We start from the raw sequence: 17,780 nt of genomic DNA, 5'->3' as shown, positions 1-17,780 counted from the left end.
GCGGCGCGAGGGGGGCGCCCGGCGCCCGACCCGCAGCGGCCAGGGCCCACGGACGAGCCGGGCCGGCGAGAGCAGCGCCGTGCTCACCTCGGGGCTCGCGCGGCCCCCGGGGCGGCCTCCAGGCTGGGCGCGGAAACTGTTGAAACCCGCCGGCCTCCGGGTGGAGAAAAGAGCTGCCGAGCCCCGGTTCGCAGCGGCCACTTCCGGGGGCCGGGAGCACGCGACTTCCCTCCCAGCCCTCGGAAGACGGACCAGGCCGCCCCGGCTCCGCCCCTGCCTCCCGGCCCGCCCGTCCTCCCGGCTTCCCGCCGTCAGGGCCGCGGCTCCGGGATACCCGCACCCAACGCCGAGCTCCGGTGGGAAGCGCGGCCGCGAGCCGGTGCGCGCGCCGCTGCCGCCGCCGCCGCGGTGGAACGGAGGGCGCATGCGCCGTTGCTGGGGGGGGGCGCGCTGGGGGGCTCGCGGGGACGCCCCGGCCGGGTCGAGCGGCTGGTTCTGGTGCTGAGGTCCTCGGGTCCCAGTCCCCGGGACCACCTAGACATGCACTGTCCCAGCCACTAAGCACTTTGCCCTGCCTACTAAATAAAGACTAAGGGGCCACCACCTGCTTCTCCAAATTCAAATTAGCCTCCGTGCTGGCTGATTGTTAGGGATCCGCGGTTTCCGAGATCCCCAGGGAAATGCTGACACCCCCCCCCCCCCCCCCCCCGCCTCTGCACAGGTGGCTGGTTTCCCTCGGGACTGCTCTCAGCAGGTGCATGATTTGTCCCCTCATCCCATCCTCATTATATCCCGGCTTGGGTTGGGCGGGTGGGGGGCGTCGATGCTTTGATGCTGTTGAACGCCTCCATTATAAATACTGCATAACCAGTTATATCGCAAAATAAAGCCTTGGAACGTTCTCTCTCCCTTCCCCCTCCCCACTCCCTCAGTCCCTGCTTCCCTTTCTCCCTGCTATTGAGCGCCTCTGTTTTTTATTATGCAACCAGATATATCGCAAAATAAGGCCTTGGAACATTCTCCTTCGCCCCTCTCCAGTGCTTTGGTTTCTTCAGGGAGATTGGCAAAGCAAATCCTCTTTTGTTCCTCGCCTTTTGAGCTTTTGAAAACCTATTCCCCAAAGACCAATGCAAATTGGCAGGATTTTTATCTTCACCACCACCACCTTCTCCCTCACACAAACCTTTGGTTTCTTTATGTTGTTGATCTTTTTTATTTTTTTGAGGCAAGGTCCCACTCAAGCCCAGGCTGACCTGAAACCCACTTTTAAGACTGGCCTCAAAAATCGAGATCCTCCCTAACTGCTGGGATTAAATATGTGAGCCACCACACTGGAGCTAAAAAAGGGATATAATTCAAAATGAGCCTTTTAGATAAACTCGTCCCTTGCTGGTTGTAAACAACCTGAAACCAGATATGAGTCTTTCCTCTATCATCAAAAAGCCCATAGTCATAAATGCAAATATACAGATTAAATGTCTTTGACTCTGGTACCTAGCATTTTGTTTGAGTTTACTGACTTAGACTTAAAATGGAAGTTGTCGGGCTGGAGGGATAGCTTAGTGGTTAAGGCATTTGCCTGAAAAGCCAAAGGACCCTGTTTGATTCCCCATGACGGACGTAAGCCAGATGCACAAGGTGGAACAAGTGTCTGGAGTTTGTTTGCAGTGGCTGAAGGCCTTGGCCGTGGCCATTCTCTCTGTCTCTGTCTCTCTCTCTGACTCAAATAAATGAAACTCAAAAAATAAAAATTTAAAAATAAATAAATAAAATGGAGGTTGTCCTTGCTTCTTAACACAGTAGCCAAAAAGAAGGTAACTGATTCAAAAAAATAGCTCACTCCGAAGGAAAAAACTCAGTAGCAGAGGCCAGTAAGCTAAAAAAGAGATACAAAGGGAAGAGAAAGGAAGGGAGGAGGGTACTTAATAGGTTGGTATTGTATATATGTAAGTAGAAAAATAGATTAACGGGGGTGAAAAGGCCCAAAGTGAGGTCAGGGGAGGAGACTGAGTAAAGGAAAGGTGGAGGGAGGACGAATCAAAATCTAAAAGGATATAAATAAATCATATGGAATCCTCCAATTTTGGACAATGGAACACTCAGGAGCCATAGACCATTGCCAGAAAATTTTCAGTGCCCAGGATGGGATACCTTCCAGTGAGTTGTTGGCCAGGGAGGTCCCTGATGGCCCCAAAACATTATAGGCCATTGCCGAGGCCCTTAGTTTCCCACCAGGAATAGATGGTAAGACCCTATTGCTGAAGACTCCACATACTTGGGCTGCAAGGCCACTGAGAAATCCTGCTGGAACTGAGCTGATAACCTCCTCCGTGTAGACCAACTGACAGAAAGCTGGGAGAAGCCATTCTACATGCAGTTCAATGGGAGAAAGAGATACCACCAGTGAAGATACTCAACAGTGGACACTGCAAGCCTTATAATTGACCAGCCAGGCCAAATGAGCCAATGGGTGCAATAGTGGCAATCTGTCATGGTGGAAACCAACTGCCCTCCAATTGGACTGGAGGCCCGCTCCAAGGGAGGGAATACATCCCTGATACTGAAAATTTAAAACGGGTTGTCATGAGCCCTAGGGGTGTAACATCTGCTGATGTCTGGATAAGTGTATATACTATGCTTATCAAACTGCCCAGTAAGCACTTCTCTTAATATTCATACCGTTATGTTAATGCTACTCTCACTTTGGGTAGAGAATCTTCTCTTTTCAGATGGCAGTGACCTTGGGCTCAGAAGGTATCATGGTGCTGGAAAGAAGTGACTAGAGTACCGAGTAACATCTCGATCACACCTTCCAAGGCTCAGGGTCTATTGCAGAAGAGGTGGCAGAAAGAATCTAAGAGCCAAAGGAAGGGTAGGACTCCATACAACGTGCTCCCTCCAGACACAAAATGGCCTCGATATCCATGACCTCATAGTGCATGACACTACCTATACAAGACCATCATAAGAGGAGGGAAAAAATCACCACATCAAAATAAAAGAGAGACATATTGAGATGGGGAGGGGATATGATGGAGAATGGAATTTCAAAGGGGAAAAAGGGGGAGGGAGGGTATTACCATGATATATTTTTTATAATCATGGAAAATGTTTTAAAAAATTGAGAAAAAAATAAAATAAGATTAATAAATAAATAGCTCACTCCAAATCAAATGGAAAAATTAAAAGTTAAATAGAATACAGCTTCAGTAGAAAAGAGATACAAAGGGAATAAAAAGGAAGGGAGGGGGCACTTAATAGTATGGTATTGTGTATTGTATATACATACATAGAAGAATAGATTGCAGGCATGGTGGCACACGCCTTTAATCCCAGCACTCAGGAAGCAGAGGTAGGAGAATCACCAAGAGTTTGAAGCCACCCTGAGACTACAGAGTGAATTCCAGGTCATCCTGGGCTAGAGTGAGACCCTACCTCAAAAAAAAAAAAAAAAAAAGAATAGATTAGTGGGGGTGAAAAGGCCTAAGTGAGGTCAGGGGAAGAAACTGAATAAAGGAAAGGTGGAGGGAGGGCTAATCAAAATCTAAGGGGATATAAATTATATGGAAACCTACTGTTTTGGATAGCGGAATAGTCAGGAGCCATAGATTGTTACTAGAAACTTTTCAGTGCCAGGGATGGGATACCTTCAAGTGAGTTGTTGGCCAGGGAGGTCCCTGATGCCCCCAAAACATTATAGGCCATTGTCGAGTCCCTTGGTTTCCCACCAGGAATAGATGGTAAGACCCTATTTCTGAAGACTCCACATACTTGGGCTGCAAGGCCACTGAGAAATCCTGCAGGAGATGAGCTGATAACCTCCTCCATGTAGACCAACTGGAAGGAGCTGGTCTACATTCTATTGTGCATGCAGTTCAATGGGAGAAAGAGAAATCACCAGAAAAGATACTCGACAGCGGATACTGCAAGCCTTATAGTTAGCCAGCCAGGCCAAATGAGCCGATGGGTGCAACAGTGGCATGTCTGTCATGGTGGAAGCCAACTGCCTTCTAATTGGACTGGAAGCCCCCTCCATGGGAAGGAATACATCCCTGATACTGGAAACCTACAACGGGGGTAGTCATGAGTCCTAGGAGTGTAATGTCTGTTGCTATCTGGCTAAATGTATATATGCTCAACAAACTGCCCAGTAAGCACTTCTGTTAATGTTCATACCCTTATATTAATGCTACTCTCACTTTTGGTAGAGAATCTTCTCTTTTCAGATGGCAGTGATCTTGGGATAACTCAGAAGGCCTCATGGTGCTGGAAAGAAGTGACAGAGGAGTGCTCAGCACTGCAATATCTCTATCACACTTTCTAAGGCTCAGGGTCTATTGTGGAAGAGGTGGCTGAAAGAATGTAAGAGCCAAAGGAAGGGTAGGACTCATTACAACGTGCTCTTCCAGACACAAGATACCCTGTATATCCGTAACCCCACAGTGCCTGACACTATCTACACAAGACCATCATAATAGGAGGTAAAAGATCATGACATCAAAATAAAAGAGAGATTGATTGAGAGGGGGAGGGGATATGATGGAGAATGAGGTTTCAAAGGGGAAATTGGGGGGAGGGAGGACATTACCATGGGATATTGTTTACAATCATGAAAGTTGTTAATAAAAAATTAATTAATTAAGGGCTAGAGGGATGACTTAGTGGTTAAGGCCCTTGCCTGCAAAGACAAAAGACCCAGATTTGATTCCTGAGCCAGATGCACAAGTTGCCACATGAGTCTTGGAGTTCATTTGCAGTGGCTAGAGGCCCTGGTATGCCCATTCTCTCTCTCTCTCTCTCTCTCTCTCTCTCTCTCTCTCTCTCTCTCTGTCAAATAAATATTTTTTGCGGGGGAGTTTTCGAGGTAGGGTCTCACTCTATCCCAGACTGACCTAGAATTCACTATGTAGTCTCAGGGTGCCTTGAACTCACTGTGATCCTACTACCTTTGCCTTCCAAGTGCTGGGATTAAAGGTGTGCTCTACCATGCCTGGCTTTTAAATTTAAAAAAAAAAAAATTTAAGATTATAGCTTCTTTAAATTCCTTATATATGAGGTGTTGGGGAGATTGCTCAGTGGTTAAAGAAGCTTGTTTGCAAAGCCTACCTGCTCAGGCCAATTTCCCAACACCTGGGTCTGGAGTTTACAGTGCAAGAGGCCCAAGCGCACCTACTCTCATTCTTTTCTCTCTCTCAAGTAAATAAAACCTTTTTGAAAAAAATTTTCTGCCTCAAAAAGTTAAATAATAAGGAATCAAACAAGCCAATCAAAAATGGGCTATGGAGCTAAATAGAGCATTCTCAAAGGAAGAAATATGAATAGCATATAAGCATCTAAAAAAATGTTCTACATCACTAGTAATCAGGGAAATGCAAATTAAAACTACATTGAGATTCCATCTCACTCCTGTCAGATTGGCCACCATCATGAAAACAAATGATCATAAATGTTGGTGGGGATGTGGAAAAAAAGGAACCCTTCTGCACTGCTGGTGGGAATGCAATCTGGTCCAGCCATTGTGGAAATCAGTGTGGAGGTTCCTAAAACAGCTAAAGATTGGTCTACCATATGACCCAGTAATAGCACTCCTAGGGATATATCCTAAGGACTCATCTCATTTCCTTAGAAGTACATGCTCAACCATGTTTATTGCTGCTCAATTTATAATAGCTGGGAAATGGAACCAGCCTAGATGTCCCTCAACTGATGAGTGGATAATGAAGATGTGGCACATTTATACAATGGAGTTCTACTCAGCAGTAAAGAAAAATGAAGTTATGAAATCTGCAGAAAAATGGATGGACCTGGAAAGGATTATACTAAGTGAGGTAACCCAGACCCAGAAAGCCAAATGCCACATGTTCTCTCTCATATGTGGATCCTAGCTACAGATGATTGGGCTTCTGCATGAGAAGGAAAATATTTAGTAGCAGAGGCCAGTAAGTTAAAAAGGAGATATAAAGGGAAGAGAAAGGAAGAGAGGAGGGTACTTAATAGGTTGATATTGTATATATGTAAGTACAATGATTGAGATGGGGAGGTAATATGATGGAGAAGGGAATTTCAAAGGGGAAAGTGGAGGGGAAGAGGGAGGGTATTACCATGGGATTTTTTTTATAATCATGGAAAATGTTAATAAAAATTAAATTAATTAATTAATTAATTTAAAAAAATTCTGGGAGCTGGGCATGGTGGCACATGCCTTTAATCCCAGCACTTGGGAGGCTGAGGTAGGAGAATCATCATGAGTTCGAGGCCACCCTGAGACTATATAGTGACTATTAGGTCAGCCTCATCTAGGGGAAGACCCTACCTGGAAAAACAGCAAAACAAACAAACAAAAAATTCTGGGGGGGCTGGAGAGATGGCTTAGCAGTTAAGCACTTGCTTATGAAGACTAAGGACCCCATTCGAGGCTCTGTTCCCCAGGACCCACATAAGTCAGATGTACAAGGAGGCGCATGCATGTATCTGGAGTTGTTTGCAGTGACTGGAGGACCTGGTGCACCCATATCCCCCCCCCCATTCTCTCTCTCTCTCTCTCTCTGTTCTCACTCTCTCTCTTTCTCTCATATAAAGAAAAAAAAAACTTTAAAATTTTTTCCTTATGATTTTGTTTGTATGGCTGGTGGGGTGGGGGCAGTTGAAATATGTTATTTATTTATTTAAGAGAAAGAGAGAGAAAGATGCAGGTAGAAAAGGAATGGACACACCAGGGCCTCTAGCCACTGTGAATGAACTCCAGACACACATGCCACCTCTTGCATATGGCTTTACTTGAGTACTAGGGAACTGAACCTGGGTCCTTTGGCTTTGCAGGCAAGCACCTTAACCTGTAAGCTACCTCTCCAGCCTTCCTGTTACTTCTTCTTTAAAAAAAAAAAATTATTTATGTATTTGAGAGAATGGGTGTGCCAGGGCTCAAGTGGGTCCTGGGGAATCAAACCTGGGTCCTTTGAGCAAGTGACTTAAATGCTAAGCCATCTCTCCAAACCATCCTGTTGCTTCTTATCCATATACTTGTCCTCAGGACCATCTTTGTGACCAATGCTCACTTATCACTTCAGTGCAGTTAGCCATAAACATGTAAGAGTTTTTTGTTTGTTTGTTTTCTTTACTTTTGTTTTGTTTTGTTTGTTTTGTTTTGTTTTAGGTAGAGTCTGGCTCTAGCGCAAACTGACCTGGAATTCACTACAGGATGACCCTCAATTCACCAAGATTCTCCTACCTCTGCCTCCCAAGTGTTAGGATTAAAGGCATGTACCACCATGGCTGGCTTTAGGACATTCTTAAGCTGACAAATACAACAGGAGGGGATCAGAGGACATAAAAATCAAAAGCAGACACAGGGGAATGTTACATGCAGATAGTGAGTGAGCCTCAGAGTTTCTTGAGCTTCAGAGGAACAGCATCCCTTTGACCCCTCTACGACCTCCCCAGAATGTTCTGGCACCAAGTACCTTCATTATTATGCTGTTTGGAACTGAAAGGCCTTGGCATAATTGTTGCCTGTGGAGGATCTGGTCCTTTGTTCCTTCCATATGCTACAACAGAAGTCTTCTTTCTTTCTTTCTTTCTTTTTTTTTTTTTGGTGTGTGTGTGTGTTCAGAAACCTTTCTAAAGCATGACTGATCACCTTCCTGTCTGAAATCTTTTGTGAGACTAATTGTTGTTGAGTGGCAAAAGAAAAGTTTGAATTTTATTCTGGATATAATGAGAAGGGACTGGAAGAATTGGGACAGAGATTGAGGAAATGAGCTAGCAGTGACAGGAGCTTGCTGGCAAAGCTGCTGGCCCAGGGTTCAATTCTCCAGCACCCACATGTAAAAGCCAGATTTAAAAAGTGGCTGGAGGGCTGGAGAGATGGCTTAGCGGTTAAGCGCTTGCCTGTGAAGCCTAAGGACCCCAGTTCGAGGCTCGGTTCCCCAGGTCCCACGTTAGCCAGATGCACAAGGGGGCGCACGCGTCTGGAGTTCGTTTGCAGAGGCTGGAAGCCCTGGCGCGCCCATTCTCTCTCTCTCCCTCTATCTGTCTTTCTCTCTGTGTCTTTCGCTCTGAAAGAAAGAAAGAAAGAAAGAAAGAAAGAAAGAAAGAAAGAAAGAAAGAAAGAAAGAAAGAAAGAAAGAAAGAAAGAAAGAAAAGGAAAGAAAATTAAAAAGTGGCTGGAGAGATGACTCAGTGGTTAAGGTGCTTGCCTAAAAAATGGCTAAAGCAGCTGGACACAAGAGACTCTGGCATGTCCCCATGGCCATAAATCAATTTTTTGTTGTTGTTTGTTTTGTTTTAAAGGTAGTGTCTGGTTTTAGCTCAGGCTGACCTGGAATTCACTATGTAGTCTCAAGGTGGCTTCAAACTCATGGCGATCCTCCTATCTCTACCTCCCAAGTGCTGGGATTGAAAGCATGTACCACGATGCTCAGCTAATAAAAATATTTTAAATATATATTAATTATTTATTTATTTGAGAGAGAGAGAGAGAGAGAATGAATGTGCTAGGGCCTCCAGCCACAGCAAAGGAACTCCACATGCATGCACCCCTTGTGCATCTGGCTTACCTGGATCCTAGGGAGTCAGACCCAGATCCTTTGGCTTTACAGGCAAATGTCTTAACCGCTAAGCTCTCTCCAACCCAAAAATATGTTTTTAGAAAATAATTGAAGAGCTGAAGAGATGGCTTAGCAGTTAAGGCACTTGCCTGTGAAGCCTAAGAACCTAGGTTTTGACTCCTGAGAACTCACGTAATCCAGATACACAAGGTGGAGCATGCATGCATGGTGGCACACATGTGTGAAGTTTGCATGCTCTCTCACTCTCTCTCTCTGTCGGGAGCCACAGCTGCTCTTTGACCTTGGGAACTAAGGGTGTTCTCTTATCTCTTAATACAAAGGAGATCTCCTGCTCTGCAGCTGCTGACATGGGTCCTGAGGAATTGAACCTCAAACTGGGGTCCTTAGGCTTCACAGGCAAGCACTTAACCACTAAGCTATCTCTCCAGCCCCTGTTCTATTTTTTGTTTGAGCTGATGACTTAAACCAAGGTTCTAGCATGCTGAGCACATTCTATCAGAGATGAACTCCTAACAACCCTTACAACTATTCCTTGCTTTTGGTTGTTTGTTTTTGGATTTTCAAGGTAGGACTGACCTGGAATTTACTATGTAGTCAGGCTGGCCTTGAACTCAGTGATTCTCCTACCTTAGCCTCCCAAGTGCTTATATTAAAAGCATGCGCCACCATACCTGGCTAACTTTTTTTTTTTTTTCCAAGGTAGGGTCTCATTCTATCCCAGGCTGACCTGACACTCATTCTGTAGTCCCAGCCAGGCCTAAAACTCACTACAATCCTCCTACTTCCGCATCCTGAGTTCTGGTATTAAAGGCGTGAACCACCACACCAGGCTCCTTATGTTTCTATTTTATCTCTCTAACAACTTTTTCCAAATTTTCTTGATTATGTCTGTTGCAAATTAAATAATCAGAGAGTTGTGGTTAAGCTTTCTTTTGCTTAATTTTTCTTTACAAGTCTGTGTGTGTGTGTGTGTGTGTGTGTGTGTGTGTGTGTGTGTATGCACACTAGGGTCTCTTGCTAAATAAATCTTGCAAATAAATGCAGGTGCATGTGACTTTGTCAAATAAGTTAAATAAAATTAAAAAAAAAAAACTTTGGGCTGGAGAGATGGCTTAGTGGTTAAGGTGCTTGCCTGCAAAGCCAAAGAACCCACCAGGTTCAATTCCCCATGACCCACATAAACCGAATGTACAAGGTGGCACATGCATCTGGAGTTCATTTGCAGTGTGCCCATTCTCTCTGTGTCTATCTGTCTCTCAAAGAAATAAAAATAATCAGTGAAGATACTCAACAGTGGAGACTGTAAGCCTTACATTTGGCCAGCTAGGCCAAATGAGCCAACGGGTGCCATAGTGGCACATCTGTCATGGTAGAAACCAACTGCCCTCTAACTGGGCTGCAGGCCTGTTCCAAGGGAAGGAATACATCCCTAATAATGAAAACTTAAAACAGGGTTAGTCATGAGACCTAGGGGTGTAACATCTGCTGCTGTCTGGCTAAATGTATACACTATGCTTATCAAAATGCCCAGTAAGCACTTCTCTTAATGTTCATACCCTTATATTAATGCTACTCTCACTTTGGGTAGAGAATCTTCTCTTTTCAGATGGCAGTGACCTTGGTACGGCTCAGAAGGTATCATGGTGATGGAAAGAGGGACCAGAGTGCTCAGTACTGTAATATCTCTATCACACCTTCCGAGGCTCAGGGTCTAATGCAGAAGAGGTGGCTGAAAGAATGTAAGAGCTAGCCGGGCGTGGTGGCGCACGCCTTTAATCCCAGCACTCGGGAGGCAGAGGTAGGAGGATCGCCGTGAGTTCAAGGCCACCCTGAGACTACAGAGTTAATTCCAGGTCAGCCTGGACCAGAATGAGACCTGTGGTGGTTTGATTCAGGTGTCCCCCATAAACTTAGGTGTTCTGAATGCTAGGTTCCCAGCTGATGGATATTTGGGAATTAATGCCTCCTGGAGGGAGTGTATTGTTGGGGGCGGGCTTATGGGCTTTATAGCCAGTTTCCCCATGCCAGTGTTTGGCACACCCTCCTGTTGCTGTGTTCCATCTTATGTTGGCCAGGGGGTGATGTCCACCCTCTGCTCATGCCATCGTTTCCCCCTGCCATCGTGAAGCTTCCCCTCAAGCCTGTAAGCCAAAATAAACCTCTTTTTCCCAGAAGCTACTCTTGGTTGGGTGATTTCTACCAGCAATGCGGACCAGACTGCAACAGTAAAGTGGTACCAGGAGTGGGGTTGCTGCTAGACACCTGACTATGTGGCTTCAGCCTTTTGTAGCTGAATTTCAAGAGGAATGTGGAAGGATTTGAAACCTTGGCCTAAGAGATGCCTCGCAGTGCTGTAATTACAGCTTAAAGGACTATTCTGGTCTGAGCTCCAAGACCTGAATGTAGTAAGAACCATGGACTGTGAGGTTTGGCTTATGAGGGTGAGAAAGAGCTGTGCCTGGACTGGGCTAGCAGTTTGTGTGAGAAGCTTGCTCTTATGCCCATGTCCTGAGAAGTTGTGCAGGGTTGCTTTGCGTAGAAATGAACTGGTGTGTGCAGAGGGATATGGCACAGAAAGAAAAATCTTTGGGTGAACTACTGCCAATTCAGCTGCAACTGAGAGATTACAACCTTTGAGACTGGGCTAGCTGACCTGCGCTGGGGCAACAAAAAGAATGTCAACTCTTTTGAAGGGGCCTGAGTGCTCAAGGAGTGTCCTGTTCTTCAAAGTCTGCTTTATTCCCCCCTGGATTAACAAATTGGCACCCTACCTGGTATCATGGAGTATAAGAAATGCTGGAAAGAGGGTCATTGAGTTTGCAACACGGTCTTGTGTTTTGGAAATGGCCATGGGTAGTGTGAAGTGGGTTTGCTGGTTGCCTGCATAGAGACCCCATGGGGCCATGAGGATGAACCGTGGCTTGCAGTGGAGACCTAGTGGAGATGCCGGGACCATGAGATGGCTGCCAAGGAGCTGCCGGCCCCGGTGAAGTTTTCCAGGACTGTGAGTAGCCTAGCTGGAGGGGCGGAATTGGAATGCCAGAGACTTGTTGCTGGTTAGAATTAACCGACTTGAAGATTTGTCACTGGCTAGAGTTGCTGGACTTGAAGCTACAGAGTTTGATATTTGCCCTGGTTGTTTAAATCTTGTATTGGTTGAATGTTTCTTTGCTATGCCCAATGCCATCTTTTGCAGTGTGAATATTAATCTGTGCCAGTATGGGTTTTTTGAGGTTATATTTTGGTATTATGGCTCAGTTAAAAGATCTTGAACTATGGGGATGTATGATCATCATTGAGATTGATAAAAACTATGGGGACTTTTAAAATGAGATGAATGCATTGTATTTTACATCATGTATGGATATCAGTTTATGGGGGCCAGGGGCGGAATGTGGTGGTTTGATTCAGGTGTCCCCCATAAACTTAGGTGTTCTGAATGCTAGGTTCCCAGCTGATGGATATTTGGGAATTAATGCCTCCTGGAGGGAGTATATTGTTGGGGGCGGGCTTATGGGCTTTATAGCCAGTTTCCCCATGCCAGTGTTTGGCACACCCTCTTGTTGCTGTGTTCCATCTTATGTTGGCCAGGGGGTGATGTCCACCCTCTGCTCATGCCATCGTTTCCCCCTGCCATCGTGAAGCTTCCCCTCGAGCCTGTAAGCCAAAATAAACCTCTTTTTCCCAGAAGCTACTCTTGGTTGGGTGATTTCTACCAGCAATGCGGACCAGACTGCAACAGACCCTACCTCACAAAACCAAAAAAAAAAAAAAAAGAATGTAAGAGCTAAAGGAAGGGCAGGACTCCTTACAACATGCTCCCCCCAGACACAAAATGGCCTGGATATCCATGACCTCACAGTGCCTGACACTACCTACACAAGACCATCATAAGAGGAAGAAAAGATCACGACACCAAAATAAAAGAGAGACTGATTGAGATGGGGGGAGGGGATATGATAGAAAATGGAGTTTCAAAGGGGAAAGTTTCAATGGGGGGAGGGAGGGTATTACCATGGGACATTTTTTATAATCATGGAAGTTGTTATTAAAAATTTGAAAGAAATAAAAAGAAAATGTTTAAAAACAAACAAACAACAACAACAACAACAAAAAAAAAAACTTTAAGCCAGGTGTGGCGGCACATGCCTTTATTCCCAGTACTTGGGAGGCAGAGGTAGGAGGATTGCTGTGAGTTCAAGGCCAGCCTGAGACTGACTATACAGTGAAGTCCAGGACAGCCTAAGCTAGAGTGAAACCCTACCTTGAAAACACATAAAAAAAGGCTGGAGGGGTGGCTTAGCAGTTAAGGCACTTGTCTGGAAAACCTGGGAACCTAGCTTCTATTAACCAGTTACCCACATAGGCCAGATGCACAAGGTGGCACATGCAGATGTGGGGTTTGTTTACCGTGGTTAGGGGCCCTGGAATGCCCATTCCCCTCCCGCCCTCCTTCTATCTGCTTCTTTCTCTCTCTCAAATAAATAAAATATTTTTTAAAAAAACACCGTAGGGCTGGAGAGATGGCTTAGCAGTTAAAGTGTCTGCCTGCAAAGCTAAAGGACCCAGGTTCAATTCCCCAATACCCACGTAAGCTAGATGCACAAGGTGGCACATCCATCTGGAGTTCATTTGCAGTGGCTAGATGCCCTGGCGTGCCCACTCTTTCTCTTTCTCTCTCTCTCTTTCTGCCTTTCTCTCTCACATAAATAAATAAAAATAAAATATTTAACTTTATTTGAATTTATTGGAATAGCCATAAATTCAAACAAGACTTAGTCCCTTAGTTTATAAGATATAAAAATAATTTTGGCAGGCAGGACATGGAGGCACACTCCTTTACTCCCAGCACTCGGGAGGCAGAGGTAGGAGGATCGCTGTGAGTTCAAGGCCACCCTGAAACTACAGTGTGAGTTCTAGGTCAGCCTGGGCCAGATTGAGAACTTACCTCAAAAAAAAACAAACAAAAAATAACAATAATAATCACTTTGATTTTTTGGTTTGTTTTTTACAATAAGAATGCAATTTTTTTAAGGTAGGGTTTTTTCAAGGTAGGTTATCACTCTATTCCAGGCTAACCTGGAATTCACTATGGAGTCTCAGGATGGCCTCGAATTCATGGCAATCCTCCTACCTCTGCCTCCTGAGTGCTGGGATTAAAGGCATGCGCCACCACGTCCGTCAATTACTACTATATTTTTATAATAATGGACATATGTGCAGTTGTAAATTTGATATTACAACACTGCTGCAAATCTACCCTATTTTGTCTTGATTTGTGGTATTAGCACTGAGTCCTAAACTCGCTTTTTTCCCACCACCCCAGCAGATGAAGTGCTATGATTCAACAGCAGAGGGCACTGGAGAGTCGCTGCGTGGCATAGTTACAGGAAAACACGTTTTTTTTCCTCCAAGGTAGTCTCTATCCCAAACTGACCTGGAATTTACTCTGTAGTACCAGGCAGACCTTGAACTCACTGCAGTCCTCCTACCTCTGCCTCCCAAGCACTGGGATTAAAGGTGGTCACCACCACTTTCAGCTAAGAAGACACTTTTGGGCTCCAGCCCTCTATCCTCCTATACTGGAGCTCCTGCGGTGTCTCCAGGCTCTTTTTTCTTCTTCAGGCCAGTTTAGACCAGATTCAAGCCACTTACATCTATTTATCCATTCTGCATTCTAATCCAGCCTGTTTCTTCTCTCTAGCAATGAGGAACCACATCTACATATACCTCTAGCAAGTTTCTGTACCATTGGTGGATTGTGTGGCTCTACGTCGTTGTGTGTGTGGTTGTGTGTGTATGTAGTAAGCATAGTTTCTCTTTTTTATTGTTTTTTTCAAGGTAGGGTCTCACTCTAGCCCAAGCTGACCTGGAATTCACTGTAGCCCAAACTGACCTTGAACACACAGCAATGCTCCTTCCTCTGCCTCCCTAGAACTGGGATTAAAGGCATGTGCCACCACTCCAGACAGTAAGCGCATTTTCTTTACAGGCATGTGAATCTCAGCATAGGTGAGCAGAGCTCTTCTCTGCACCCTGAGCTGCTGTAGTGTTCCTTTTTTCTTAGCTTTCAGGTAGTAACTGCCTGTCTGTGCCTGATACTTCTGCATCCCCTGGAATCCTCACCTTTTCAGTTCATCTAACTCCTACTTAATTTGTAACTCTTTGTATTAAGTTTCCTTTATACAAAAATGGACATGATCTGGCATGGTAGGAGGATCACTGTGAGTTCGAGGCCACCCTGAGACTACAAAGTGAATTCCAGGTCAGCCTGAACTGGAGCAAGATTCTACCTGAAAAGAAACAAACAAAAAAGTAGATATGGTTGGACATGGAATCACACACCTTTAGTTCCAGCACTTGGGAGGGCTGAGGCAGGAGAATCACTGTGAGTTCCAGGTCAGTTTGGGCTAGAGTGAGACATTGCCATGTCCAGGCGTGGTGTCACATGCAGAGGTGGGAGGATCACTGTGAATTCAAGGCCAGCCTAAGACAGTGAATTCCAGGTCAGCCTGGGCTAGGGGGAGACACTACCTTGGAAAAAAAAAAAAAAAAAAGCAGTTTGAGATTCCATCTCACTCCTGTCAAAATGGCTATCATCAAGAAAACAAATTATAATAAATGCTGGTGAGGGTGTAGAAAAAGAGGAACCCTTCTTCTTTGCCGGTGGTAATGTAGGTGGCACCGCCATTGTGGAAATGTGTGTGGAGTTTTCTGAGACAACTAAATATAGATTTACCTTTTGACCCAGCTCTGCCACACTTTGACATACCCCCCAAGGACTCTACTTGCCACCTTAGAGATACTTGATCATCCACATTCATTGCTGCTCTATTCATAATAGTTAGAAAAATGGAACCAGCCTGAATGCCCTTCAACTGATGAATGAATAAAGAAGATGTGGTCCATTTCTACAACGAAGTTCTATTCAGCAGTATAGAAAGATGACATTTACAGAGAAACGGATGGATCTGGAAAGTAATATAATAAGTGAGGTAATCCAGGTCCAGAAAGTCAAATGCTGCATGTTCTCTGTCATATGTGGATCCTAGTTACAAATGTTTATGTTTGTATGTGAGTTGTAGTAAAAGTTGGTAGTAGAAGCCAGAAAGCTAGAAAGAGACTATGAAGCAGGGAAGAGAGAGCAGGACTTAAAGGGATGGTACTATAGATATGTAAGTATAGGGGAAGATTATTGGGAGTAGAATACCTTAAGTGGGGTTAGGGGAGGGATGAGAAAAGGAAGGGTCAGAGGAGGGTTAACCTAAATTAATGATGTTATGAATAATATATGGAAACCTTCTTTGCTAGTCAACAATATATAAGTTTAAAAAGAGATTGAGAGTGAGAGAGCTGGCTTAGCAGTTAAGGCACTTGCCTGTGAAGCCTAAGGAGCCAGGTTTGATTCCCTAGTACCCACGTAAAGCCAGATGCACAAGGTAGCACATGTGTCTGGAGTTCATTTGCAGTGACTGGATGCCCTGGTTTGCCCATTCTCACTATCTGTCTTTTTTCCTCTCTCTCAAATAAATAAATAAATAAAATATTAAAAAGAGAGAGAGAGGGCTGGAGAGATGGCTTAGTGGTTAAGTGCTTGCCTGTGAAGCCTAAGGACCCCAGTTTGAGGCTTGATTCCCCAGGACCCACATTAGCCAGATGCACTAGGAGGTGCACGCATCTGGAGTTCGTTTGCAGTGGCTGGAAGCCCTGGTGCACCCATTCTCTTTCTCTCTCTGCCTCTTTCTCTCTCTCTCTCAAATAAATAAATAAAAATAAACAAAAAAATTAAAAAGAGAGAGAGTATGGGCAGAAGTATGCTATGGATGTTGCTAACAGTGAGACCAGAAGCCATACATTGCTATTAGAAAATTTTCAGTTCCAGTGATGGGATACTTTCCAGTGAGTTGTTGACTGCAGAGGTGCCCAATGTCCCCAAAACATTACAGGCCATTGCCAAGGCTCTTGGTTGCCCATCAAAACTAGATGTTAAGACCCTACTGCTGAAGACCACATGTTTGGTCTACAGGTTACTGAGAAATCAAGCTGGAGCTATGCTGGAAACCTCCTCCCTGTTGACTATCAGAAATCTGGAAAGAACTATGCAGCATGCAGCCCTTTACAAAAGAGAAGTCATCAACAGTGTTAAACAACAGTGGACCCTGAAAGCCCTAATACTGGCCAGTCAAGACAGATGTACCAACTAGTGCAATAGTGGCAGTAGTGGAATGTCTGTTACAGGAGCAACCTACCACTTCCTACTTCTCTTTCTTTCTTTCTTTCTTTCTTTCTTTCTTTCTTTCTTTCTTTTTTTTTTGTTTGTTTTTTCAAAGTAGGGTCTCTCTGTAGCCCATGCTGACCTGGAATTCACTGTATAGTCTCAGGCTGGGCTTGAACTCACAGTGATCCTCCTACCTCTACCTCCCAAGTGCTGGGATTAAAGACATGCAGCCCCAACCATTTCCTAACTGTACTGGAGACCTGCTCCACAGGAGGGAATACATGCATGGTACTGAACACCTAGTCAAAACTCTATGGAGCCTGGTCATGAGTTCAAGACCACCCTGAGACTACACAGGGAATTCCAGTAAGCCTGGGCTAGAGTGAGACACTACCTCAAAAACCAAAACAAAACAGGGAGGAGGATGGCGGAGGAGGAAGGCAGTATGGATGAAGGGGATGTGTTCCTGGCATTTGCCCAGGGTCCCACTCCTCCGAGGGGTCCCCTGCGCTGCGCCTTGGACAAGATCTTCCTAACCTTCCTTGTCCTCTTTGTGACCCTATTACTGCTGGAGGCTGCTTATAAACTGCTGTGGCCACTGCCATGGGCCCAGTTCGGGAACTGGCTCCTGGGGACGCCGCAGAAGGAAGAGGCGCTGGAACTGTGACCACCTCCCTGTGGTGGACTTTCTGATCAGGAGTCTATTGTAAGGAGTGAATGTGGGGAACCTTTATTCCAGACATTTACTGAGACCCATTTTAGAAAAACAGGATCTGGAAATTAAACCACTTCTTCAAGTTCCATCAACAAAACCCTTCGGGAAAGTTTCTCTGTCCCCAGTTGGAAGGCTGCAGGCTTGTCCTACTCGAGAGGGGTGCTGCGGGGTTCCCCACGCGGGCGTCTGAGGCTCCCGGCATCCGAGAACAACGGGAGCAGCCAGGCAGCGGCGCTCCTGCCGGTTGGCACGATGCCCACCACCTGTGGAAAGACGGCAT

At 45.3% G+C, this 17,780-nt stretch overlaps 2 protein-coding genes across 2 annotated transcripts in view; one reads left to right on the top strand and one right to left on the bottom strand.

The window, feature by feature from the left end:
- Ccdc171 (coiled-coil domain containing 171) overlaps window positions 1-152 on the bottom strand; it is a 553,592-nt gene extending 553,440 nt beyond the window's left edge. The window contains exon 1 of the mRNA XM_045160095.1: window positions 88-152. The gene's annotated coding sequence lies outside the window, so the exon portion shown is untranslated. The remainder of the gene's footprint in view (window positions 1-87) is intronic.
- Window positions 153-17,209: 17,057 nt separating this feature from the next.
- LOC123460723 (small integral membrane protein 40-like) lies at window positions 17,210-17,452 on the top strand. The gene has a single exon (XM_045149243.1). It carries the CDS (start codon window positions 17,210-17,212, stop codon window positions 17,450-17,452), a length of 243 nt encoding a protein of 80 aa, XP_045005178.1.
- The last annotated feature ends 328 nt before the right edge of the window (window positions 17,453-17,780 follow it).

The sequence above is a fragment of the Jaculus jaculus genome, chromosome 1, assembly GCF_020740685.1.
Source record: "Jaculus jaculus isolate mJacJac1 chromosome 1, mJacJac1.mat.Y.cur, whole genome shotgun sequence".
Lineage (NCBI taxonomy): Eukaryota > Metazoa > Chordata > Mammalia > Rodentia > Dipodidae > Jaculus > Jaculus jaculus.
The sequence above is the reverse complement of the archived record's forward strand: the minus strand, read 5'-3'. Positions and strand labels throughout refer to the sequence as shown.